The sequence below is a fragment of the Micromys minutus genome (genome assembly GCF_963924665.1).
Source record: "Micromys minutus genome assembly, chromosome: 2".
Classification (NCBI taxonomy): domain Eukaryota; kingdom Metazoa; phylum Chordata; class Mammalia; order Rodentia; family Muridae; genus Micromys; species Micromys minutus.
This window is the reverse complement of record NC_137971.1, coordinates 54785664-54810701: the sequence shown is the minus strand read 5'-3', so window position 1 is coordinate 54810701 and position 25038 is coordinate 54785664. Positions and strand designations below refer to the sequence as shown.

The 25038-nt window shown below is 52.3% G+C and overlaps 1 protein-coding gene across 1 annotated transcript; it reads right to left on the bottom strand.

Moving 5' to 3' along the window:
- Window positions 1-5177: 5177 nt before the first annotated feature.
- Window positions 5178-15151, bottom strand: CCND1 (cyclin D1). The gene is made up of 5 exons (XM_080911182.1): window positions 14914-15151; window positions 13315-13530; window positions 12716-12875; window positions 9397-9545; window positions 5178-7942 (listed from the first exon to the last, which is right to left on the bottom strand). The coding sequence occupies exons 1-5, from the start codon at window positions 15109-15111 to the stop codon at window positions 7778-7780; spliced, it is 888 nt and encodes a 295-aa protein (XP_080767308.1). The 5' UTR covers window positions 15112-15151; the 3' UTR covers window positions 5178-7777.
- Between the last annotated feature and the right edge of the window lie 9887 nt (window positions 15152-25038).

The following is a 25038-nucleotide window of genomic DNA, read 5'->3' as shown; positions in this document are numbered from 1 at the left end:
TGAAAAAGAGTTTTGGAACCTGCTCTCAAGCTAAGAAGCCTGCTGCCAAGTTTGCTCTGGAAGGGTCTTAGCCACCCAGGTCAGCTGGGCGTTTGCAGGGAAGGCCTGCTCAAGCATGGCTGGGACTTTCACACTTGTTATCAGCTTGAAAGGCTAGAAGCAGCTGGCATCTTTAGAAAGGGGGTGGTAGTGGACCCTGAGGAGAAAATCATGAGAAGTTGCAGCATACAAACCTAAGACAGCCTGAAAACAGACAGAGGTCCAGGTGAGTAACATTAAGGCTTGCCCGGAACCCCCAGAAATGGAGTGGCCCAGCCATATACAGCTTTACCCTTTAGCTCCCTAAACAGAGTCAGCTCCTGCTGTTTAAACTGCATCCTTAATCATTTGTCGGGCTGTCCCAGGATACTGACACCAGTTCCCTCTCCCTGTCAAGAGTTGTCAGTCCCTGATTTACAGGGTAAAGGAGCTGGACACACAATACAGACCTAGTCTGACACTGTGGGTTGTTCCCTGAGAGACTAATGTTATTTTCCCTAGTCTCCACGGTCTCTGCTGGAGGTGACAGGACTGTCACTTTAGAGACCATGAGGCTGTCTTAGGTTTCATGGCTCTGCACAGGAATGACTAGGAGGGTTCTGCTAGAAAAATATCCACGCTTTCTCTGCATCGGTCTCTGTGTGGGCTGACCAGCCTTGCCTGCTCCTGGGAAGAGCTGATGGTCCAGCAGTCTCTTCAGGTTTGTGTGGTCGTCTGCACACAGTGTGCCCTGAAAGACAGCCTGGCTCACACATAAGCCGTTTCTCAAGGTCTTCCCTCCAGGCTTTGTATAAGGCAGTGATAATCTAGTGCCCAGCTTCTTAAACTATGGATCCCAATTCTGGGGGGGGGGGGTATCACAAAAACCCAATGTAGGGATCACAAAAAGTGGGACCAGGAAAAGATTTCTAAACACACCGTGAGTTGAAAAAAAATAAATCAGATGTACTGGGCCTGGTGGCACACACACGTTTAATTCCAGCACCCAGGAGACAGAGGCAGATGCGTCCCCTTGAATTTGAGGCCAGGCCACCCAAAGCTACACAGTGAGATCCTGTCTAAAAATAAGGTATAACAAGTACATAACCAAATCTAGGGGTCTTTCTAGAAACCCATATTGCATCCCCAGACTTCACTGCAGTCTCAGTTCTGCATGCTGTACTGCATGAGGTCATTCCATCTGTGCCAACACACAGCACCTGAAACACCCCCAACCAGACCAGTGCTGGAAGTACACTGTCCGTCTTGTACACAGCTCTCTGCTCACACAGAGGCATGAGCCTCCTCACAGCAGGCCAAGGCTTCAGTGCGCGTGCTCTCAGGCTCAAATGGACCATGTGGTACAGCTACGGTGTGTGTTATAGTAGAATGTCTGATTTTAAAAAAGATTTATTTGTTCTATTTATGAGTACACTGTAGCTGTCTTCAGACAGACCAGAAGAGGACATCAGATCCCATTACAGATGGTTGTGAGCCACCATGTGGTCACTGGAATTGAACTCAGGACCCTTGGAAGAGCAGTCAGTGCTCTTAAATGCTGAGCCATCTCTCCACCCTAGAATGTCTGATTTTTAAAATTGACTATTTTCATTAAAAGTTGTTTAGTGAAGCTCATTTTAGGATTAGGACAGAGTTCCCAACAATTTCCGAACTGGCCCTGTGCACACTTCTGCCCTTTATACTATGTATTTATGCGAAGGGCCACTGTCATCACCGGCCATTGTAAAATGAAAATGTTTGACCAACTCTAAAAAACTGGAATATTCAGCCAAGATTTCTTCTTTTTAAACTTCAAAATTTTATATGTATGCATGTTTTACCTCATGTCCATCTCTGTACCCTGCATATACCTCTAAAAGTTTGAAGAAGGTGTGGGATCCCTTGGACTGGCGTGACAGATGGTTGTGAGCTGCTAGGTGGGTGCTGGGAACCAAACCCGAGTCTTCAGAAAGGGCAGCCAGTGCTATGGAGCTTTCCTTCAGCTGCCTAAAGAGTTACCTCGACTAGGTTAATTGAGATGGGAATATCCTGTCTAAGTTTGCGCGGCATCATTCCATAGCCTGTGGTCCTGGACTATATACAAAGGAGAAAGTGAGCACTTGTGTTTGTCTCTCTCTGCTTCCCACATGGATGCAGTGTGAGCAGCCACCTGAAGCTCATGTCGGTCCCCCCACCCCCAATGATGGCCCTTCACCTGTGAGCCAGACACTCCTTTTCTTCTTAAGTTTACATCTCTCTAGTATTTATCCCATCGAGAGGGAAAGGCACTAAGGCAGGTGTCTGAAAAGGCTCAGGTGTTAGAAACTTGGCCTAGCCACTCAGGACAGAAGACGCATAGTAAGGATGTCCTGGGCCTTGAGCTGGTCACACACAGGTGGCCCCAAGAGTGGAGCCTCACAGTTTTAAAGTGGCTCCCAGTTGATAGGCTGCCTCAGTTGTTTCTTGGGGACAATTCAAAGGCTAAATGCCACACTCCAGGCCCAGTGAAGCCCCTCCAGTAGAGCATTCTGCATTTTCTCTCTACCCTCCTTATGTGCCCTGAGTAACAATGGCCCCTGATGTGGGCCTCAAGGCCTGCAGCCCTGAGCTGCCTGCCCACCAACCCCAGGCTATTATCTGCTGGCCCTGTGGTGTGGGGCTGGGCTGTGGGGCCCTGCAGGCCTGGGGACTGGGACGGATTAGAGGTCCTGTGCTTGCTTTGCCCTCTTGCACAACTGTTTTTGATCAAAGACATTCCTGGGATGACACTGCTGAGCAAGAGAGGTCAGCTCAGCTCAGAGCTAGGGGTACTGACTCCCACCAGCATTGTTCTGTGCCCATACAGGGCCCTTGTATACAAGCATGTCCACCTTATGTTACCCACCTGTGTACCCCACCCCAGATACACACAGGCTGCCACATCAGCTTAGGTATAGGTTTGCTGGCAAGCACACCTGGCAGTGCTAGCTCCCAGCACTGGCCTTATGTGGCCTGCATAACTTGTCACCAAACACAGGGCTAGGTCCAGTCCTCCAGCTCAACAGGCATCGACTGTCTCCTGGGATGTTGTGGCAAGGGTTCTGGGGCGCTGTAGGGAGGACACAAGGTCCTATTCTTCTGCCTTGTGTCCACCCCTGAGAATCTTTAGGGTTGGTGAAGGTAGCCTGCTTTCCAGGATAAGGTGCAGCAGTTGAACAGACACATGGGCAACAGGTTAACTTCTTCCCACTTAGTCCTAGGGTGTGAAGTCAGGAGGGGGGAGGCTACGCAGTCACCTGTGCAGTGTCATGCAGAAGCTCCACAGGGGCCATATTCACCGTGAGTCCTGTAGTAAAAGCAGAAACAAAGGCTGGAGTAGGTCCAGGCAGTGGGATAACCCAGAATGGGGAGCCAGAGGCAATCCTCCGGGTTCAGGGAGCTAAGGCTCAGAGAGGCCAGGTAGGGTCAAGACCTTGGCTCAGCTGAAAGAGGTGGGATGGCTGGAAGACGGGGGTTCTCTGCATAAGGAAGCCTGGCCAGGACACAGGGCAGGGGACCATGGAGCTGGCAGAGGCAGAGAGAGAGAGAGCGAGCCAGCCATTGAGTTTCTGAGAGGAGACAGTTGGGAGTGTTGGCTCTCTGACTCTTTATTTCTGAGGGCCCTCAAAAAACTGTTGTACCATCAGCCTATGAGCAGGAGTGTCTGCTCACCCCAGCAGGGGATCTGCCCTTCAGTGTTATCAGTTAAACATGAGGGTTCGTGCTGGAGTGGCCAGTGGTATCTGGGGTCTTCACTGCTGAAACAAGGAAAGAGCTTGGATAACAGCCAGAGCTGTGCATCACAGACCACTGGATGAACAGACAAGCCAATTGCACCATCAAGAGACAGCACCGTGCTGTGAGCCCTGTGCAGTTGATGGCGATGCTTGCCCATTCGGCTTTGGTGTCCTTCCGTGACCACCCTGGTAGGCAGTGGTGGAAAGCATCTGCAGCCTTCATCTGGGTGGATACTTAGCCCCTTGCTATCTGTGTCTACATTCCTAGGACCACTAGGCTGCACTTGCTGCCCGTCTGCTTCACCCCAGCACATTTTGTTGTGTCCTTCCCATCAGCCTATCTGAACGTGATAAGCTCGCTCCCCAGTGCTTCTAAGAACCAAGGGGAAAGCACTCGTCCATCTCAATGCCCTTTGGCCTTTTCCTGGAATGCTGAAGGCCCCATGCCCATTCTCCTGGATATCATGTGACTGTGGGCAGAAGGGGTCTCCCAGTTCCTGGATTCCCACCTCCATAGCAGGCTCTGATGCTTATATATGGTGCTGGACTGGCAGAATCCCTTTCTGGACCCTGCCATCAGACAGCTTTGCCCAGGTGAGGACTGTGATTTCAAAGCCTCCTCTGGCTCTGGTGCTCTCTTAAACCTTCCTTGAGCAGGTCAACTGGCAGGGGTCACTGTGGGCCTGCCTCACTACACCCCTTTCTGCTTTCATCATTAGGTGGCGCCATTCAGGCTAGGTGTCACCTACACTCTCCACCTTCCAGAAGGGCAGGGGCCCTCCTGGCACCCAAAGCTGCCTCGTAGGTGCCTAAAGCCGACCCGGGTCAAACCACCTGTCCCCACAGGGTTTGCAAACAATCCTAGTCATGAGCAACTGCCACCCAGAGGACATCAGAGTCTAGCCAGGCCACTCAGGTCTCCAGGAACTGTGTGAAAGGCCACCTTGGGTCTTGGCCCGAACACTTTAAGCATTGGCTCTCTGGGCACTTGGCAGCACCTAAGAATGGCGATTCACCCAGAGCAAACACCTATTTGTGCCAGACAGGGGGCAGTGAACGAGGGTTCTGTTGATCTCCCATCTGCAAATAAGCAGGAGGTGAGCTGGCAGCGACAGGCCCAGAGCCGCTTCTGATCAGTGGCCACCGCTGGCCTCCCTGACGCCAGAGGCTCCCCACTCCGCTCTTGGCTGCCACCTACAAACACCCTTCCCTTTGGGAGTCCCGGGTTGATGCCAGGGTCAGAGATGCCACCAAACACCCTGGGTGCAGAGGACAGGCTGGATCCAACATGGCTATGGCATGAGGATGGCATCCCCACCACTCAGTCCTCAGGGCCCAGAAAACACAAACAACAAGCTAGGATTTTACCAATTTTATTTCTAGATTTTTTTGTCTTTTTTTTTTTCCTGGACCATGCCGGTCACATGTCTGTGCTGGGAAGTGCCATGGTGTGTCAACCAGAAATACACAAAGCCAACCTGGCCACCAGCCAGAGCCCCTCAAAGCCTTTCATGTCACAGGGCAGACTGTGTGGACCCACCACCAGCCTTTGGCCTTTTGGTCCAAACCTCACCTCATCACCATGGACACAGCGGCCCTCAAGGGTCCTGCCTGGTTGGGACGCCTCAGCTAAGCTGGTGGTGACCATTTTGGTTTGGCAGCTTGCTAGGGAACCTGGGGCCTACAGCATTGCAGCTGGCTTTACATTAGCACAATGCTGTAATTAACACAAAACACGACAGAACACTAGAACCTAACAGATTAAATGATGCACCGGAGACTCAGAACAAATCCGTCCGGGCCCAGCAGCAAGGGGGCATGCACAACAGGCGCTACAAGTAACAATATTGATAACTAACAGAACAATACAGTTGCCCTGACTGCTGTGATGCTATGTCCCAGATCAAAGGAAGGCCCAGCATGACAGGATGATCCCCCATCAGGGTCCCAGGGTCCCTGGAGGCAGACCGCCCACCCGCCCGCCAGGCCCATGCATGGCTAGGTGATACATGAGGTATTGTGAACAGGAACCTGGTTTTTTGGAATATAGCGGTAATCACATTAAGCCAAAATTGATTACAATTAAAACAAAAAAGTACAAAAAGGGCATCTGTAAATACACTCTTCTATGAGGAAATTAAAACTTGAACATGGCAGTCTATGACATTGTAAAAAACAAAACAAAACAAAACAAAACTGACCCTCCAATAGCAGCGAAAACAATGTGAAAGATACAAAGCAATGCAAATCTGGTTCCGACCGCCTGGGATCCTGGGAGTCATCAGAAGCAGCTGTGAAAGGAGCCGCAGCCTGTCCCGTGTGGTCCCAACCCCTCCACACTTCTTTCCTCATATCCTCTCTCCAGCCTTCTGCTCTCCATCTCCCACCAACACGTCCTAAATAGAAAGGCACAGAGCCAGAGGTGTGCAAATTACCTACTGTTGCTAACTTGGGGGTGGCGGCAAGAATGTGCCAGAATCAGACTCTTTTGGAGTCCCATAATTTTCCTCAGTTTGGATGGCTCTCCAATGGGGCCAATTGGGTTGGGAAACTCAAGAAGACCAAATCTCCATCTTTGTGTTTTGAGTATATGCCCCTTGCCCAATAAAAGACCAATCTCTCAGACATGGCCCTAACCCTTCTCCAGCAGGGCAGAAGGTGTGCATCTGAACCAAGGGAGACCACATTGCTTTGAGTCACAATGGTCACGGCAGCCTTGCCAATAAATACTTTTCTGTTGCCTTAAGTATAAATTAGACATTTTAGTGTTTAAAAGCCTTAAGAGTCATCCCGAGTCCCCTTGTCCAGGTAATGCCATTACAATCCCTACTTCCAGAAGCCAGCTGGCACCAAAGGATCCCTTCAACTTTGCAGGACAGATCCTGGTGATGCGAGAACAGAGCTTTCTCTTCTTGACCCAACAAAACTTCCCAAGCACCTCTACCGGCCCTACACACCTGTTGTGCAGCCGTCTGAATGAGTGTGTGGACGTCCCCCAACCATTCCACTAGAACACCTCCCTCCAACACACACACACACACCCCAGCAACACTGCCTCCAGCTAGCTGACCAAAAGTGCTTTGAAATGGAATGGTTTTGGAACACGGAGAAGGAAAACAGAACAAAACACACAAAAGAAAAGCTGTGGGTTTAACCTGATGTGAGCGGGCTGCAGGACCGCCAGGCAAAAACCAGCATCTTTCTGAACAGGAACTACAAAGTAGGAAGGTTACAAAAATAGAATATATTATGTCACTACCTCATCCCTACCACTGTGTGGCTGGCGCTCAGTGAACCTGCATGTTGTGTTGGGGGTAGAGGGCACATAAGATGAGCCCTAGAGGGTGCCACACGCCATGAGACCACTAGAGGTCGCATTGACCATCAATAAGGTTAAGAGGTCTGCCCACTCCTGGGATAAAGCACAGGTATCAGGTAACAGGGCTGTAGGCACTGAGCAAGCAGGGGAGTGAGGCTGAGGACCTTGCCAAAGCTGTGCCTTTCCAGCAAAGCGGAGTACATTTCTCTACCTACAAACTCTTCTACCTTAACAATGGTTTGCTGTATTTTTTTCCTTCTTTTTTAAAGCAATGTTTCTTAAGCCTTTTCTTTTTTAAAAACACATAAAAGAATCAAAAATCCTTCTCAAGAACTTCCTGTGTGTTAATCCTATTCTTAGAACAGACAAGCACATTAATAGAAAACTAGTTGATTACTGGGGTACAGAATTCTATTTTTGTAGCACCCCCTGCTTCCCTACACACAGGGCGATGCAAATCTCTCTCTCTCTCTTTAAGACAGCTTTCAGGTATTTTTTTTTTTTTCTCTTTTGCTTAAATCAGATAGAAAGGAGAAAGATTAAGGAAAAACAACCAACAAAGAGAACAAAACTTCCCCTTCTGGTAACAACACGTCCCCAAGGGGGACGTTGTCAGGAGCACCCGGGCTGGCTCCTTCCTCTTTGCGGGGCCACTACTTGGTAGCTCCCGCCTGCCCGGTGGCCCTCAGATGTCCACATCTCGAACATCGGTGGGTGTGCAGGCCAGACCAGTTTCTTCCTCTGCTTCCCCCTCCTCTTCCGTGGCCTTGGGGTCGATGTTCTGCTGGGCCTGGCGCAGGCTTGATTCCAGAAGGGCTTCAATCTGTTCCTGGCAGGCACGGAGGCAGTCCTGGAGAGGCGGGCGGAGATGGAGGGGGTCCTTGTTTAGCCAGAGGCCGGTGGCCAGGGCCTTGACCTGCGAGGCAGGCTTTGCTAAGGGCAAGGCTTGAGGAAAGTCCCCAAGCCACCCCCAAATCCTTCTGGTTCCCAGCCTGGAAACTTCTCCTTCAGTGCCACTGGACAACTGGCTACTATCTGTGGGACATTCACCTGCTTGTCACTCACTCCAGGTCCACCCAGCAGAAATTCCTCCCCAGGCCTCCCACAACCCTACAGGTCCTGGGAACCCTACCTTTGGATGCAATCTCTTTAGGTGGATCCAGGAAGAAAACCCAACCTTCCATGAGCACCCATGACAGGTTCTACATGGCCGAGGAAGGTACTCTCTAGATTCCCCCTTTGTTGTACCTTGTACTCCCCACAAGGAGCATCTATCTCTCCCTCATAGCTTTTTGCCCTGGGTGGCCTCTGAGGGAGGCCAGCTCCAGCACTGGTAGAGTCGGGAAAGCATTTCCCCAGGAATGAGACTTATGAACTGAAGTCTTGCCTAGACAGACAGGGTGAAGCTAGGGCACTACCTACATTCTTGAAGCCAGTAGGACTCCTGGGAAATACCTGGAAAGCCCCCACATCAGAACTTGTGTATTATTCCCCCTTTGATAAATACCATGGCTAGAAGGTGGTGGGGGCATTTCACAGGTGGGGAAAGTGAGGCCCAGGTAGCCTGGTATGGACCCATAGACACCCTTCCCTCTCTGAATCCTGAGGGCTCCCACCTGCCCACACTCCCTAGTCTCAGTTTTCAGGAGCTCCAGACACTTGGGGAAGGGGGGCTACATGCTCTACAATTGAGAGGTATAGGAACGGGGGGGGGGGCAGGGTTCCTCTGTGGCTAATGCCAGGCAGGGCAGAACAGCTGTCACACCTAGAAGCCTTCCACATGCCAGTGGCTCTGACCTACATTGAACCCCCAACTGAAGTTCAAGCCAGAACTGGACTTTTGCCTGTCCTGTCTCTGCCTGCTTGCAATGTCCTCGAGGACACTTTGATGGCCAGAGCTCCAAGCATGATCAGCCATACTCCTCAGCAAAAAGGTGCAGTTACTTACACGTGACACAGTATGCCTGATGCAAACCCTTCACTCAAAGAACGTTCCAGAACGTGTAGGTCTACACCAGAGTCCTTTGTGGATTAAATCCCCCAAGTCTGCACTGAGGGAGATACGTTCCTTTGGTAGCAGGGACAGGCCTCGGCTTCTCATGTCACTACCCCACATCCATCACAGGAGCACTGTCACCACACCACAGCCCTCTATGCCTTTGGGACCCATGACTCCTGGAAGCCTCCCAGACCTTAAACTTGGGAAGAGGCCAGTGGGGGGCCCATGTTTGACACCCCTCAGAGCTCCAGCATGGTCACACATTGCCTTGGCACTGCCCCCAGTGTTCCCTGGCCCTCACTCACCGGGTCACACTTGATAACTCTGGAAAGAAAGTGCGTTGTGCGGTAGCAGGAGAGGAAGTTGTTGGGGCTGCCCAGGTTCAGGCCTTGCATTGCTGCCACCACGCTCCCAGCAGCCACCATGGAGGGTGGGTTGGAAATGAACTTCACATCTGCAGCAGAGAAGGACAGAGGTGGCTGTGAGCAGGGGCAGTGACAGGCCTGTGATTCAGCTCCCACCCACAGTTCTCAGCACAGCCCCCGGGCCGGTCCTCCCGGTCTTCCAGTGCCTGCATCAGCTCTCTAGCTCCCATGGATACGCCTAGAGGACATGCACAGTGCTGCAGCCCTAGACCCCAGCACCACGGAGAACCAAGGTGTCCAGGCCAAAGGCCTTGCCTCAAACTTTAAAAAGAGCTGAGTGGCTGACCCTGCCTGGCATGGGCACAAGGCCCTGGGTTCGAACCCTAGCACTTCCAGCAAACATCAGGGAGTCAGAAATGCTGCCCTTGGTCCTTTAGGAGGACAGAACTTAGGAAGCTGTGGTGCTCTGGCACCTGCATCCCAGTATTTGAGTGGTTGAGGTGGGAGGCAGGGAAGACTTCTGTCTGTTCCACAGCCAGCCTGGCAGCGCTCCAAGGCCTAGAGACAGTTGGTCACATCTCAGAGACAGGAGAAAGCTGCAGAGATGACAGGACCAGGTTCCTCAGAGGCCAGGCTTGACTCCACAGAAGGGCGTTCCCCTCCAGGGGCTGACTCGGAACCTTCCACAAAGCCATTTTTCTAGGTGTGAAATGCTGCCCCACATCCTTTACATTACTCTTTCCTGGCTCACTGGTCCCAGGTTGGGGAAGAGGACATATGGCCCCAGCCCAGGTAAACCTGGTGGGAGTAGCCTCAGGGGAAATAGCTATCCCAGAACTCTAGGCCAGGGTCCCTACAGTCTTGGGGAGTCTCATAGGCACATGTCTCACTGGGAAGCAGTGCCAACATTGCAGTTGGGCCCCACTTAAATGTCGAGCCGCCTTCTCCCACAGTACTGCAGTGGGGTGTCATTTTAGGACTTCATCTGGGGTCACCAGCCCCGCCCCCTCAGGCCCACCCAGCACCCTGCAGCTGTATGCTACACTGATGGAACGCCTCTCCGAAAACTACTTCCCTGTCACATCCAACAGAGAAATTGTGACAGGGACAGCTGGTCAGGGCTTCCAGGCCAGAGGAAGACACAAGAATGAACAGATGTCAGCCCCCATCAACCCGTCTGTTACCCAAAGCCTGGGATCATGGAGGCTGGAAGGACCTGAATGGGAATCAGGAAGGGAGAGAGCTTCTGTTGCTAGGCAGCCCTATGGAGACTCCCCTGATAGAATATGACTTTGGCTCTGTTAAAGGGACCCAGCAGAGGAGCAACACCTCCAGGTGGCACCAAGGACTTAGTTCATGCTACTGAGTCCAGTGAATTAAGACTTTGATATGCAGTCAAGTTCAAACCACAAACACCCCTTTTACAAGGGAGCAAGACTCCAACCACCAGCTGGCATGTGTCCCAGAGTCCCTGGCCCCTTCCCGAGCCTCTTTCTCCTTCCCATGCTATATCCTGTAAGGATTCCTAACATCTGCACCTTCACACTGGCTGTTGCAGCATAGGTGTCACCTGGCTCAGTTTCCCACTGTCTGCATCCATCCACACAAGGGCGGGCTCTGGCCACCTGAGTTAACAACCCCAACCCTAGGTAGCACACTGCTAACACAGTCAGGAATCCAGGCCTGGGGGTGTCTGGAAGGGAGAAGTTATGCCCTCCCACCTCCTATAGGGGGAGCCCCAGCCACGGGTCTCCTGGCCTGGATGTCAGCATCTTTTCATCCATGTTACATTGGCCTCTTCCCAAAAGTGGTTCCCTTGTGACAAAGGAGCCGGTTGCTCCTACAGAGAGACAAAGCCTCCAGGCCACAGAACACTGGCACACTGAAGCTCACCAAGCTGTTTTTTTTAACTCCACCTGTATTTTAGGGGCTCTTACTGAACTCCATCTCAAAGACCATGCAGAAGAGCCGAGTCCAGCCGCACCCAGATATAGTGATTAGGATTTCTCTGCTGGCATCTAGGGGTCTCTCGAAGGGCACGCTGCTGCCAGAACCATCCCGGGGGAGGCTGTGCCACTTCATCCTCATGTTATCTCTGGGAAACTCTGCAGCCTCTCCAAAGCCACTTTCAGCTCCATAAAAGGCTGCCTGGAGCTTCCAAGGGCTCTGCTCTCCTCAGAGGAACCCCAGCCAGCTGCCTCCCAGCCTGCCAGCAGGGCCATCCCACCCCTTAGATCCTTCCAGACTACCGAGGGCCTTGGTGCTTGCATCTGCCACCCCCTTGCTTGGTACACCTCCGGGTAGGGGCTGACACCCTCAGCAGGTAGTTGGCAAGCTAGAACCCCCAAATCCTCACACCAGCAGCTGAAAAGAAACACCAACCATGGGGGCTGTCAGATATGAGAAATGTCACTAAGCTAGCAGGGGGGAAGACACTACAGGCTCCTCTGACATCACAGGCCTGAGCTCCACACAGCTGTAGTAACTAAGGTCTGATCAGGGCCACCAGGGAAGGGGGTCCTCAGCAGGTGAGAGAATGCCGGGCACCCTCAGCACTGCTGAGCCTCCAAGGCAGGGTTCTCAGAGGTGGGGAAGCAGCTGTCAGATGTAGTGCCAGGACCACCCAGAAGTAGCAGGGTGTGTGTGTGTGTGTTCCTGCACGGCTGTTCACCCTGACTTAAGTCAGCCTGTCTGTTACCTGGGGTCTGGGGCCAGGGAGAGTCCCTTGGAGGAGTCATAGGGAGGTTCTTGTTTCTTTGTTTTCAGCCACCCCCCCCAGGACTCAGCCAAAAAGAACTGGCCTGCAGCACCCCTGGTGGGGTCTCTAAGTTCCTGAACTAGCCACCCTGCTCTGGGGCTGTACCAGATGTAGCACATGGGACTGAGGCTGGACCATTTACCCCATCCTTGTAGGCACCCCATAGTAGGTGGCTCAGCCTGGGAGAAGCTAGGAGGGGGTTCTATAGCTGGGTCTCCTTGAGAATACAGGCAGGGCAGGAAGCCTAGGAGCAGAGGCAAAACCTCCTCAGAAAGCATGCAACGGCCATAACATGACCTGGCTGTGGAAAGGCTGGCATAGGGAGGCTGGGCCATTCTGTTAGGTCTCTAAGGCACCAGCCAAGAGAAGGTGCCACCCAATATCGCCTATTTATTCCCAACAAACTACCTGCACCCTGGGCTCAGAACAGAGAGCAAGGAAAGAGGCCTGGGGACTGCAGGGAGTCGGATCTTCCTGGGAAGAATGAGGGTGGGGCCCTACCTGTGGCACAGAGGGCCACAAAGGTCTGTGCATGCTTGCGGATGATCTGCTTGTTCTCATCTGCCTCTGGCATTTTGGAGAGGAAGTGTTCGATGAAATCGTGGGGAGTCATGGCAGCCAGGTTCCATTTGAGCTTGTTCACCAGAAGCAGTTCCATTTGCTGCAGAGAGGAACACGGTCAAAAGGAAGGTAGGCTGATTCGAGAAGGTCTTAAGAGTGGGGAGAGCCTGGGACCCCATATAGGTAAACAACAAAATGTGCCCGTAGAAAGACTAAGGGGACAGACAAGCTGCAGACAAAAAGACCTCCCACCGCCAGCGCTGCGGCCCGTGCGTCGCTAGGGGGCGCACACCACCCATATTTCAGAGTGGTTTAACCGCAGACGCGGTGGGGAGTCTGGCAAGGGGGCGGGCACAGAGAGGTAAAATGGGGTTGGGATTCTCTGCTCACTGCCACTTCGGTGTCTGTGCAGTGTGGGTGCCATCCGTGAGGCAGGAGATCTGTCCACGGATGGCTGGATACCCTGCCACTTGCAGCTCCCACCACCCAGGGCTCGAAAAGCTAATGAGGGATTGTGGGTGGTGGGGTTACGCGGTTACCAGCAGCTCCTCGGGCCGGATAGAGTTGTCAGTGTAGATGCACAACTTCTCGGCAGTCAGGGGAATGGTCTCCTTCATCTTAGAGGCCACGAACATGCAGGTGGCCCCCAGAAGCTGCAGGCGGCTCTTCTTCAGAGGCTCCAGAGACAGGAAGCGGTCCAGGTAGTTCATGGCCAGCGGGAAGACCTCCTCTTCGCACTTCTGCTCCTCGCAGACCTGCGGGGACCCGGGGCCTGACCATCAACTGGGGAGGAGGGGTTGCTCAATGTGACCCCGCACCCTTTTCCTAGACTGCAGACAGGGATTCTGGTGGCTAACTCCCCGGGATGCGCTCCTGCCCTGCGGGTTCCTAGTGCCCACCCACCCTGAAACTGAAAGGGAAAGTCCTTGAGCAGCTGGAGCGGCGGGTCGATGCAGTGGTGGCCACGGAGACCCCCGTCCCCTGTTGAAATTAGGAGGCCACAAGCCAGGGAATCCCACCGCGGGGCTGGCGGGGCGCCGGGGGCTGGGCGCCGCTCGAGCGCACGCGAGACACAAAGGTGGCGTCCCAGGCCGCCCCGCTGCATTTCCCAGACGTCATCTTTTCAAAAAATATTTAAAAATATTTAAAAAATAACTAGGTGCCTAAAAACGGCATGAAAATAACCATAGAGCGACCCTTGATCCAAGCCGAGGGTCAGGAACTCGGTGGACATTGGGGGGTAAGCCCCAGCAACTCAAACTCCGGGGGCCCCCCTTTTGCTGGGTGCGGGTGCTGTTTGCTTCTGCAAGGGCATTATGCCTCGCTTTAAAAATTATTTTAAAATGTTTTGGGACCCCTGAGCCTCCTGCTGAACATCTGAAAATGTGCTTTGGTCCCCCACGCTTGACCTAGACAGGTTTCCCCAAAAGCATCTGCACGGACAACAGTCAATCTCTGTGACTAGGGGGCCACGCGACCTTGTAGCCTAGCGTTTTCTCTGGGCCAGGCAGCGTGTGCGGGGTACCCAGGGGTCGGTTGTTTGAACAAAGAATCCCCCACCCCAAATATCCTTCACAGTGTTCTATTTAGTGACTCTCGGCCGCCACGAGGCCCCTCGTGTCTGTCCCAGCGCCCCCACTGCCGCTCCCCGCCCCGCCCCCAACTATTAATAAACACTTTTGCTTTGCAATAAAGGAGCAAAGATGGCGCATAATATTGGCACGAGCGGCCCTTGCATACGTGTCCATGGATATTAATTTAAAAATCAAATCTATGCCCCCTCCCCCCTAAGCTGGCGCTACGCGCAGGGGCGGCCCCCGCCGAGGCGCTGCAGGAATGGGGCACAAGCGGGGGCCACAGAAGCTCAGCCTGCACCCTCTGTGGCGTCGCTAACACCGTCCTCCCTCGAAGGCACCCCTCCCCGACTGCCCCTCACCAGGAAAAGGAATTCCCACCGCCCCAGGTCCCAAACCTTCCTCGTTCAAAAAGACCCGAATTATCTATTTATTTTGTGAATCCCGAGTCCTAGCAACAAACCGGGAAAACTTCGTGACGGAAGGGAAGAGAAGGGAGAAATATATCGGTGATAGCAACAAGTTGCCAAGGGGGTCCCAAGCTAGCAGCCTGTAGCCTCTCACCTCCAGCATCCAGGTGGCCACGATTTTCCGCATGGATGGCACAATCTCCCTCTGCACGCACTTGAAGTAAGATACGGAGGGCGCGCAGGTCTCCTCCGTCTTGAGCATGGCTCGCAGCACCCGGTCGTTGAGGAGATTGGTGTCAGGATACGCGCGGCGGATGGTCTCCACTTCGCAGCACAGGAGCTGGTGTTCCATGGCGCGGCCGCCTGGGGAGGGCTGTGGTCCGGTTGGGCTCCGGTGGCTGCTGCTGACGCGCGCTGTCTCGCGTTCTCCTGCCGGTCTCCGGAGCGCGCAGAGTCTGCAGCTCTCTGCCTCTGCGCCGACAGCCCTCTGGAGGCTGCAGGACTTTGCAACTTCAACAAAACTCCCCTGTAGTCCGTGTGACGTTACTGTTGTTAAGCAGAGATCAAAGCCCGGCAGAGAAAAAGGAGGAGGGGAGGGCCGAGGCGGGCGCAGGGGGAGGGGGCTCGGGAGCGCTGAGCGGCGGGGAAGGGGGGGGGGAACAAGCCCAAAGCCTGCCCCCTCCCCCCTCGGCCTTCGTAGATATGCAAATCGCTCGGACTGCTTCTCTTCAAACTGGGAAAGAGCCGGACAAGGGCCAGGGGGAGGGGGGCTTCTTTCCCCTAGTGGGTCCTCCAAGACCTGTGGAGGTGGGGTGGTGGCGGCTCTGGACAGGACAACTAGGAGGGAGGCCGGGCCACACGCAAGCCAAGGAAAAATGTATGGAAGGGGATCCTGGGGGTGCAAAGACACCCTATACTTAAGCCGGGAGAAGAGGCACGTTTCCGAGGACGCCACGAGGGCACCCACGGGCGGACCCATTGCTTAGAAATTCCGGTGTCCCCGACTTCTTTCAATTTCATCAACACGTGTAAAATTCAGGAACTGTATAACACGCGAAGATGCCAGACGAGCCCTAAGCTCTCGTCCGTCCTGGCGCACTGGGGTGGTTGCGAAGGGCCAGAGAGGTATCTCTGAGCTTTAAAGGGTCCCCAGCCTAGCATGTGCTCGCTCAAAATTAAAATAAAATCCCGAAAAATCCCAGCAAGAGCTCAAAATGGTGGCCATTATTTCCTTCATGTATTCCTCCTCGCTGGGGGCGCGCGGGGGGGTGTGAATCTGAGATTTGCCGTCTTACAGTGACCGGTTTATCCTGGCCAGGGTCCTCCGGTATCCCCCTCCTCCACTGCAGGCGGTTTGCCCAAGAAAAATAAACCTTTGAAGGTTGAGACACGATAAGCTTTTTCCTAATTTATGTTTTTTAATTAAGAAAAGTAAATCGCTTCAAGTATTAGTCGACCTTCCAGGAACCAGACCACCGGAAGCTCTCCGTTTGGCTTCGTTGTGTGTGTGTGTGTGTGGCGTTCCTCTACCTTTAGCTTTGCAGCTGGGGCAGCCTTCCTAAATTGGGGACGGTGGTGGGGGGTATGGTGAGAATCAAGATAAATGTGTGAGCCGATAAGGTGTATTTAAAGAGAATCTATAGATGTTCGTATTACCCGAATGGATCCCTAAACTTATTCATAATTTATAGTCAAATAAAATATCTTTAGAATGAAGAGGCTCCACCACCTTGGTTCATTATTTAATTCCCTAGTTTTGGAAAAGTTTTCACAATATCCGACCCCAAGTTAGAAAACAGTTCACATTATTTCTCCCGGAATACTTTGGTGTCCCAGAAGAAACTGGTAAAAGAGTGCAGGGCGTCTAGGCGGCAGGCAAGACGCAAACCCCTCACCTTCCGAGCTCATTCCTTCGGCTCCCCCTCCCCTGACATTGGGGTCCCTAAAGTCCGGATCCTTCGGGACAGCGATTCCACTGTAGCTCCGAAGGTGGTGGGTGGCCCGGGCAGAGCGCCCACGCTTACTCTGGCCACAGGCCCCGCCAAGCCTGGGAGCCTTAGCCTAAGCACGAGGGCGGCCCGGCTGCCTTTTCATTCATAAAATCCCTACCGGGCGGCAGTAAGCATGATTTATGGGGCTGCGCGCTATCACCCGCGGCTGAGTGCCTGCGAGCTGAGCAGGCTAGCCTAGCCAGGGTGCGCCACCAAGGGCAGTGGGGCATAAAGGGGCTCGCCCACCCTGCAGCACGAGCTCGCGACCCGCAGCCACCCCCCCCACCACCACCACCGCGGGAAAGACCAGGAAACTGAAATTAGCATGAGCCAATCCGGACTCAGCGCTGTTACTAGGCGGACCGGGCAGATCTCCACGAGGAACTTCGTTGAGCTCTGCGTTCAGGGACAGGAGCAAAAGTGCAAGTCCGGTTGGCGGGCGTGCAGAGACGTCCAGGAACCCGTGGGGGAGGCGCAGGAATTTGGGACTTGGCGGGGAGCTCCCATCCCCCATCCGGGGAACCCCGATAGTCCAAATCCCGAGCCCTGGAGGTGGGCTGCAGTTCAGAGTTCTTTCCTGGACAACTGCTTTACAAATCTCAGAGAAAGCGCCTAGATTTTTATTTTCCAGCGAAATACTAACTGAAAACGCAAACACGTCCTTTTGCAATTTTAACTTTACATTGGCTTTTAAAAAAATACTCGTGGCAGGAACTGCCAGCTCTGGGCTCACTTAGAGTGTTCTGTGCTTATTTGTCAGTGACCTTTTGGAGACAAAAGGCCACTTGCCTAATCCAGAGGGAACCACGTTATGTGGAAAGAAAATCTCAAAGTAACTTTAATCCCCTTTCCGATTTCCTGCCTCCTCGAACCCTATCCCTACCCCCACCTGACTAGAGCCAAGGTTCCAGAGAGAACAAGAGAGCGGACTTTTAGTCTTGCGTTTGCCACTATCCCTGGCTGTGGGAACTTCATTGAGAGGCGGGAGGGAGCGCGTTCATTGAGGAACCCTTACTGCTAAGCGCCGTGCTCGGGTTAGGGGGTGCAAGTCCGGGCAGCAATCCTGGACCCCTGGCCGTAGCCCCTCCCAGAGAGGAACGGGCGCACCTGCGTGGGGTCATCTGCAGCTGCATACCTGGCGGCAGCTTGAAAGGACTTGGCTCTTTCAGTTCCAGTTAGCCATTGTTAATTTAGCCTTCAAGTCGCCCGAGAAAACGCTTCCGAATACGGGCCCTAAAGTTCCGGAGGCACTACAGCTTCCTTCTCCGCACCCAGAAGGCGTTTTGGTGCGCGCATGGCAGCCCACGTGTTACGCGGCTGCTTCGCCTAGGTTACCCTGAACCGATTCCAGGAACCCTTAAGCTAAGGTGTGTTTGGTGTGTATATGCTCAGTTCATCCCCTGTGCACACTGGGACAGCGGCATCCCATCTTCCCAAGCGTGCGTTTCCAAATAAGTTTCAGTCCCCCATTCCCAACACCCAGAGCGAATAGGAGCGCTCCGTGGAATGAGATCTGGCTCCAGGGACCCCGAGACGTAGAGATGGGAAAGGGTGTCTTCTCGGTCTCCAGCTCTCTGAATGCATCACAGGTGCCCTGAGCAGTCCGAACCCTAGAGTCCTTTTGGGATGTGTGTACTTTTTGGCTTTGGCCCTCGGCTCTTCCCAGACTAATGGTGGGAACCCGGCACTCGGGCCAGGGTGAGCCACCCGTGACCAGGCAGGACCACGTGGCTCAGTCGCGGTGAGCGAACCCTCATGCGATCCCAGGGCACAGCTGCTGAAACTGGGGGGCATCCAGCCTCTAGCATTAGTCCCTCAGCATCCCGGGGGACGGTCAGGGAGCAGAGCCCCTCTGACCAGCTTCCTGCAAAACCAGGCGTCTCCATTTTTAATCCAAACCAGTGGGGGCTTTCGAATGAGGACTATACGGGTTCCAGATCTCGGGACACCGGCTGTGGCGGGGCCCAAACGGGAAGGGCAAACTTAGCCCCAAGTTCTGGAATAGGTCGTCCAGGCTCACGTGCTGGGCCCTCAGTGGGGATCCTACTCTGTGGTGCTTGGTGTCTTGGACGCACGGCCGGACCCCTGCTAGCCTCTGCGGTCCCACAAATGCGCGCCCGGAACTCCGGGGTCACGGCGAGGGGAGCGCGCGAGGCCGCACGGCGCATTCCGCGCATTCCCGCCGGCCGGTGTTTCGCTGCCACGTGGTCGACCTGCGCGCCGGGCTTACCGTAAAGCTTGGAGGCGACGCGCAGACATGGTTCGCGAGAGCCTGAGGACGCTCCCAAAGGTGAGTTGTGGATGTGCACCTCAGTAGAGGCGCCGAGTCCGCGCCGCCTCGCTGGGTAGGAACTGCCCTTCCAAGTTTATAAGGAGCACTCAGGTATGTGTAGTAAGGTAAACTGATTGACCATCTAAGGAACTGGACTGGGTACTGTCAGCGTAGAAACCAGAGGGGAACTACTTTGCTCCTGAAAGTTGAATTTCATCATTATTTCAAATCAGTGTGGATCAGGCCAGGGGCCTGTTGTTAGGAAGCCCATCTGGAGGGAGCTTGGTATACAGGGAAGTGTCCATAAACCCGATATAACTATTTAAAAGACTCGAGTAAGGGTGGATTTAGATAGGTAGTTTAACAGGTCAGAGTGCTTGGTGATTTCCCAGAGGACCTGATTTGATTTCCAGAACCCACACCGGTCGACCCCAACAACTTGTAACTCCAGCTCCAGGGGATCCTACACATTCTTCTGGACTCTGAAGGTAGCCGCACTCACACACACATAGATACAAGCACAAATAAACAAACAAGCAAGCAAATAAATACAATTTAGAGGTAAAAATTGAATCCACAGAGGGATGACGGTTCTGATGCCTGTCTCTGCCACATTCCATCCAGGAATAGTTAAACACCGTAATGGTTAGTTTCAATTGTCAACTTGACACAAACTTCTAATCACCTGGCTTGAGAGTCTCAAGAAGCCCTATGGGTATGGCTGTGGGTGGTTATCTTGGCTGTCTTAACTGATGTGTGAAGACCCAGTGTGGGAGTGGGTGGCACATTCCCTAGGCTTGGGTCCTGTACTGAGTAAGAGTAGAAAAGGTAACTAACTGAGCACCTATTTATTTATTATAATTTATTTATTTTTATTTCATGTCCATTGGTCTTTGCGTACATGTTTGTCTATTTGAAATATGTCTGTGGGAGGGTGTCAGATCCCCTGGAACTGGAGTTACAGACAGTTTTAACCCGGACCCTCTGGAAGAGTAGTCAATGCTCATAACTGCTGAGCCATCTCCAGCCCCCACCCCTACATTCATATCTCACTGCTCTTTGCAGGTGCTTCAAGTTCCTGCCATTGCCTTTCCTGTAACAATGGACCGTGGACTTGGAAGTCCGAGCCCGAAGGAGCCCTTTCTCCCCTAAGCTGCTTACAACATGACATTTTCTCCAGCAGAAGAAATGAAGCCAGAACTGGCCTACCTGGAATCTGTTTTTAACATGACAGAGTTCTGTAGGCGGCAGAGATTCGAGGAGACCTCTTCTGGGCCATCTTTCACCCCCTGCTTTGACAGATGGCCCCTTTGCCATCAGGGACAGGGCAGAAGCTGCTGGTGGACCTTAGGGGCTCCATGGCTCCTGTGTATCCCCAATGTACCTCTAGATCAGATGAGTTCCAGCCCTGCCTAGCTAAGGAAATCATACCCTCTCCTGTGAGATGGAGGAAAAGGCCCACACCTTCCAGTTTACCAGGTGCACACTGTCATTGCAGGGATTGTCCGGGCAGGAAACTGGAGTGCAGCGGGGTGTGGGTTAACAGGTTGACAGTCCACATAGAGCTGGACACAGGCATCTGTAACTCCAGCACTCGCAGGGGATGATGGAAAGTGGAGATTGGAGAGTCCACAGAAGCTCATAGGCCAACTCATTGCTTTAAATACCAACACTTGTAAGGCAGAAGCGGGAGGATCCAAGTTCAAGTTTAGCCAATCAGGGCTATGTAGTGAGATCCTCTCTCTCTCTCATACACACACACACACACACACACACACACACACAGAGAGAGAGAGAGAGAGAGAGAGAGAGAGAGAGAGAGAGCGAGAGAGAATCTATGTACTACCAGAACTACACAAGGTAGCACATACCTGTCATCCTAGGCTACGGTCCAGACTCAGGAGGATGGTAAGTTTGAGGCCATCCTGCGCTATCTGTGAAAGGAAAAAGAAAAGTCACTTTCAAGCAAGCCACTTCTCCTCAGGAAGCTGGAAAACGTTCCTGTAATTACAGGAGGCAGCACACAGTGCTGTGCTCTCTGGCATTGGCCAGACCGTGGGCAAATCTGCCCCCATCTGTGCTGTGGGGTGTGATGGGTTCTTCTGCCAGGCCATGCCCAGGATAATTACGGTAATGTGCACAGAACACTTATCAGGGTGCTGTGCTGGCGGGTGGCTGGGGCTTTTCTGTGCATTCATTCATTGAATTCGAAGGCTGTAGTGTACTGCCTGTGGTATGTGGAATCAGTTAAATATCTTGGTTTATATTTAGAAAGAGAAATTTTAAAATGACGTCATGATGAATCAAGCCTCTTCCCTTTGCTGACTTTTGAGCAAGTGTGTATGAGATGTAAACCACAGAAGAAACTTTTACACTGGGGAGGGGAGAAGAAGACTAGCCATATGAAGCTTCCCTTGCTCTTGTTCTCCTGTCCTTTTAACTCTTTGTTGTTTGTTTTATGATTTAGTTATTTTTTTATGTGCATTGGTATCTTGCCTGCACGTCTGTGTGAAGATGCCAAATCTGCTGGAATTATAGAACTGAAGCCATGGGCAGTTGTGAGCTGCCTTATGGTGCTGGGCATTAAACCTGGGTTCTTCTGGAAGAATAACCAATGCTCTTAACTGCTGAGCCATCTCTCCAGTCCCCCTTTAACTCTTAAAGGGCAGAGTAGAGTTGATGTATTTACTTCAGTTTTGTTTTCTGAGAGAGTCACAGTAGCCCAGGCTGGCAGTCCTTAGGTCACACAGAAGGTGACCTCAAAGAGGATGATGGGACTACACTTCCTCTTGTTTTCTTGTGTGTTCAGGGCAGTTTAGTTCTGTTTGCTCAGCATTTTGCTCTCATCATCAGCACTAGAGACTCAGAGTAGAATGGAGTCCTGTTCTGGACTAAAATTCCCAAACTGAATTCACATAACCTCTGTTCTTTATAAGCTAATTACCTCAGGTATTTCCTTACAGCAAGGAAAAGCTAACACATCTTCAAAGTCACTGTAGCTTCCTCCATCTTTCACTAGAGTTCTTCCTCCTCTTCCCCGTTCTCTTTTAGACAGGGTCTTGCTTACTTGATGCTGGAAGTCCTTATTCTATTGTCTCCACTTTCTGGATGCTAGACTCACAGGGTGAGCCACCATGCCTCACTCACTTGGTACTGGGGACAGAATCTAAGGCCATATGTGTGCTAGGAGAGCACTCTACCAGTGGAGCTAACAGCCTAAGCCTGGATTCATGGTTTATGAGCTGGGAGCTGGCAGCAGGAAGAGTCAGAAACAGTCTAGTGTAGGACTCAGCAGAGCAGCAGGGTTATGGGACTGGGGCAGGTGGGACCTGATGTGACTGTGTCTGGGGTGGGGGTCAGTCTTACGGGTGTTTGGCTGGGATGCAGGCAATCCCACCTGTCAGGATCCTGTTTTCTGTGCCCCCCCCCCCCGCCAGGCTTTTTTGTTGCCTACAGTTCCAGTAAAACCAGGGCACCAGATTCAATGCCTTAGCAAGCCATGTTGTTCTTGGCATCAAGCCAAGGCCCAAATTTGCAAAAGAGACCCCAGAACTGTCCCATGTTTGAAAGGCAGGGGCTGGGGTCAGTCATGACAGCAACAAGGAATAAATAAGGTCCAACAGGTGTTGGTGCTAAGTTAGAAGACTCATGAATTAAAAAGTGTGTGTGTGTGTGTGTGTGTGTGTGTGTGTGTGTGTGTGTGTTTACTTCTGGCTAGTTTAATGTCAACTTGACACAAGCTAGAGTCACTAGAGAGGAGGGAACCTCAATCAAAAAAGTTCTTCAATAAGATTGGACTGTAGGGATCTCTGCAGGGAATTTTCCTAATTAGTGACTTATGTGGGAGGGTCCAGCCCGTTGTGGGTGGGGCCACCCCTGGACTGACATCCTGGGTTCTATAAGAAAGCCGACTTAGCAAGAGGTGGGGGAGTAAGCCAGTAAGTAGCACCCCTCCATGGTCCCTGTGTCAGTTCCTGCCTCCAGGTTCTTGCCCCATTTGAGTTCCTGTCCTGCCTTCCTTCAGTGATGGACAGGATGTGGACATGTAAACCAGATGATCCCTTTCCTCCCAACCTTGTATTTGGTCATGGTGTTGCTTCACAGCAAAAGATATTATGTCTGTTGAGTCTATTTAGTGTTGCTTGTATATTTATATTTCTAACCACTTGTTATTGGATAGTTAATCAGAGGTTCATCCCTGGGGAATACTAATTCTCTCTCGTTCAGCAGTTGTTAATTGCCTATGGCTGTTCATTCCTATGAGGTTTCCCCCATCTGTGTTGGCATGGTAACTAGTGTTGTCATTGTTCAGGTCTTATTTAAGCAGCCACATTTCTGGGATTTCACGGGTGTAGCTTCCCTGGCATAGGTAGACTGGCTTGAAGTAGACTTCCTGGTCCTCTGAATTGTGTCCTCTGGTTACTAGGCTTTCTGCCCCCTCTTCCTTTAGTGTGGGTGTTATGTTGTAGATGTGCCGAGGCCAGGAACCCCACAGTCAGAGGATCTCAGCCTTTTGACTGTTGTGGCTTCCTGTATTGATCTCCACTGACTGGGCTGGAGCACAGGATCTTGGGGGCTGTTTTAAAGCCTAACACTTTGGGACAATTTGTCAGGCAACAGATAACAGAAAGGGAGGGTTTAGCTCCACATGAGCCTTTCTGAGCAGATTTGAGGCCCACTCTTCAGCACACAGATGTCACCTGGGATCAAACCCCAGCCATGATGCTAACTGCCACCTTAAGGAGCCAGGTCTTCCCTCAAGGGGACGGTAATGCTGAGAGGATATGCTACTCTTTGAAGATGTCCTCTCCTGCTTCCTGGCATACAGCATTCAGGATATCAGCATCCCTGGGACATGTAGCTGCCATCTATCTCCGGTGTCTCTTGTACCTGGCAACACGATGCCACATTCTGCTGTGGCTCCCAAAGATCCCCCAAAGACACAACAACACTACTCTTATGTGGCCTAAACCATCTTTACCCATGCCAGCTACTCCCCTGCATTAAACTCCTGTCCTGTGCTTACTTTCCACCCTTCAGTTCCTCCCAGCATTGCACTGTGGTCTTTGGGGCTGGCTCCTGGCAGCTCTTTTTCAAGCAACTCAAGTTGAAAACTGCCCTACCACTCTCTGCCTGCAGGAGCAGCAGCTGTTTAGAGGGGCTGTGTGCTCTCCTAGTCACCCCCATTCCAGCTCCAAGGGAGGAGGACAGACTCAATAGGGAGGGTACCCTTTGGAAAGGAGGGCTAGCTGTGTTCTCTCTCCCTCCCTCCCTTCCTCCCCCCCTTGCATGCCTGTGTGCATGCCTGTGTGTGTGTGTGTGTGTTTTAACTATAAAGGGAAAGGGTTCAAGGTCTCTACCAGGACAAATCTTATGCCTGCGCAGCATTGGAATGGCTCACCACTATTTTTGCCTGTTTTGTTGCCCCAGTCTATTTACCATGGAACCCTGACCTGCTGTCCACAGACCTCCTCAGAGGTGCATTTAAAGGAAAATTAGAGGCAGGCCACAGGGACTCTGCAGGGCTGGCAGAGCCATGCAGCTCTGTAAAGAGGGCACTGAGCTCTGATCAAGGCCAATGAGAGTTTGTGGGTTGTTCAGGAGAAGGCTTCTCATTGGGGGGCAATTTTGTGGCTTTCTTCTACAAAGGGAGCAGGCACAGTTAATGCAATAACCTTGTAAACCTTATCTCTGCCAGCTACCATCAAAGCAATCAGTGAACTCTCTTTCCAAGACTTCGGGTAGCCCTTCTTGGTCAAACTTGGCATTTTATAAGAACATCCATGGGCTTATTTATTTAGCTTGGAGTTGCAAATGCACACTCTCCTTGAGTCTCTCTTTTTTTAAGAGGAGAATTTATTTTCATGCATATGTGTGTGTGTGTTTGTGTGTGTGTGTGTTTGTGGGTATGTGCATGTGTTTGTGGGTTTGTGTGTGTGTTTGTGGGTATGTGCATGTGAGGGTAGCTGCCCATAGAGGCTAGAAGAGGGCACAGGATCCCCTAGGAGCTGGAGAT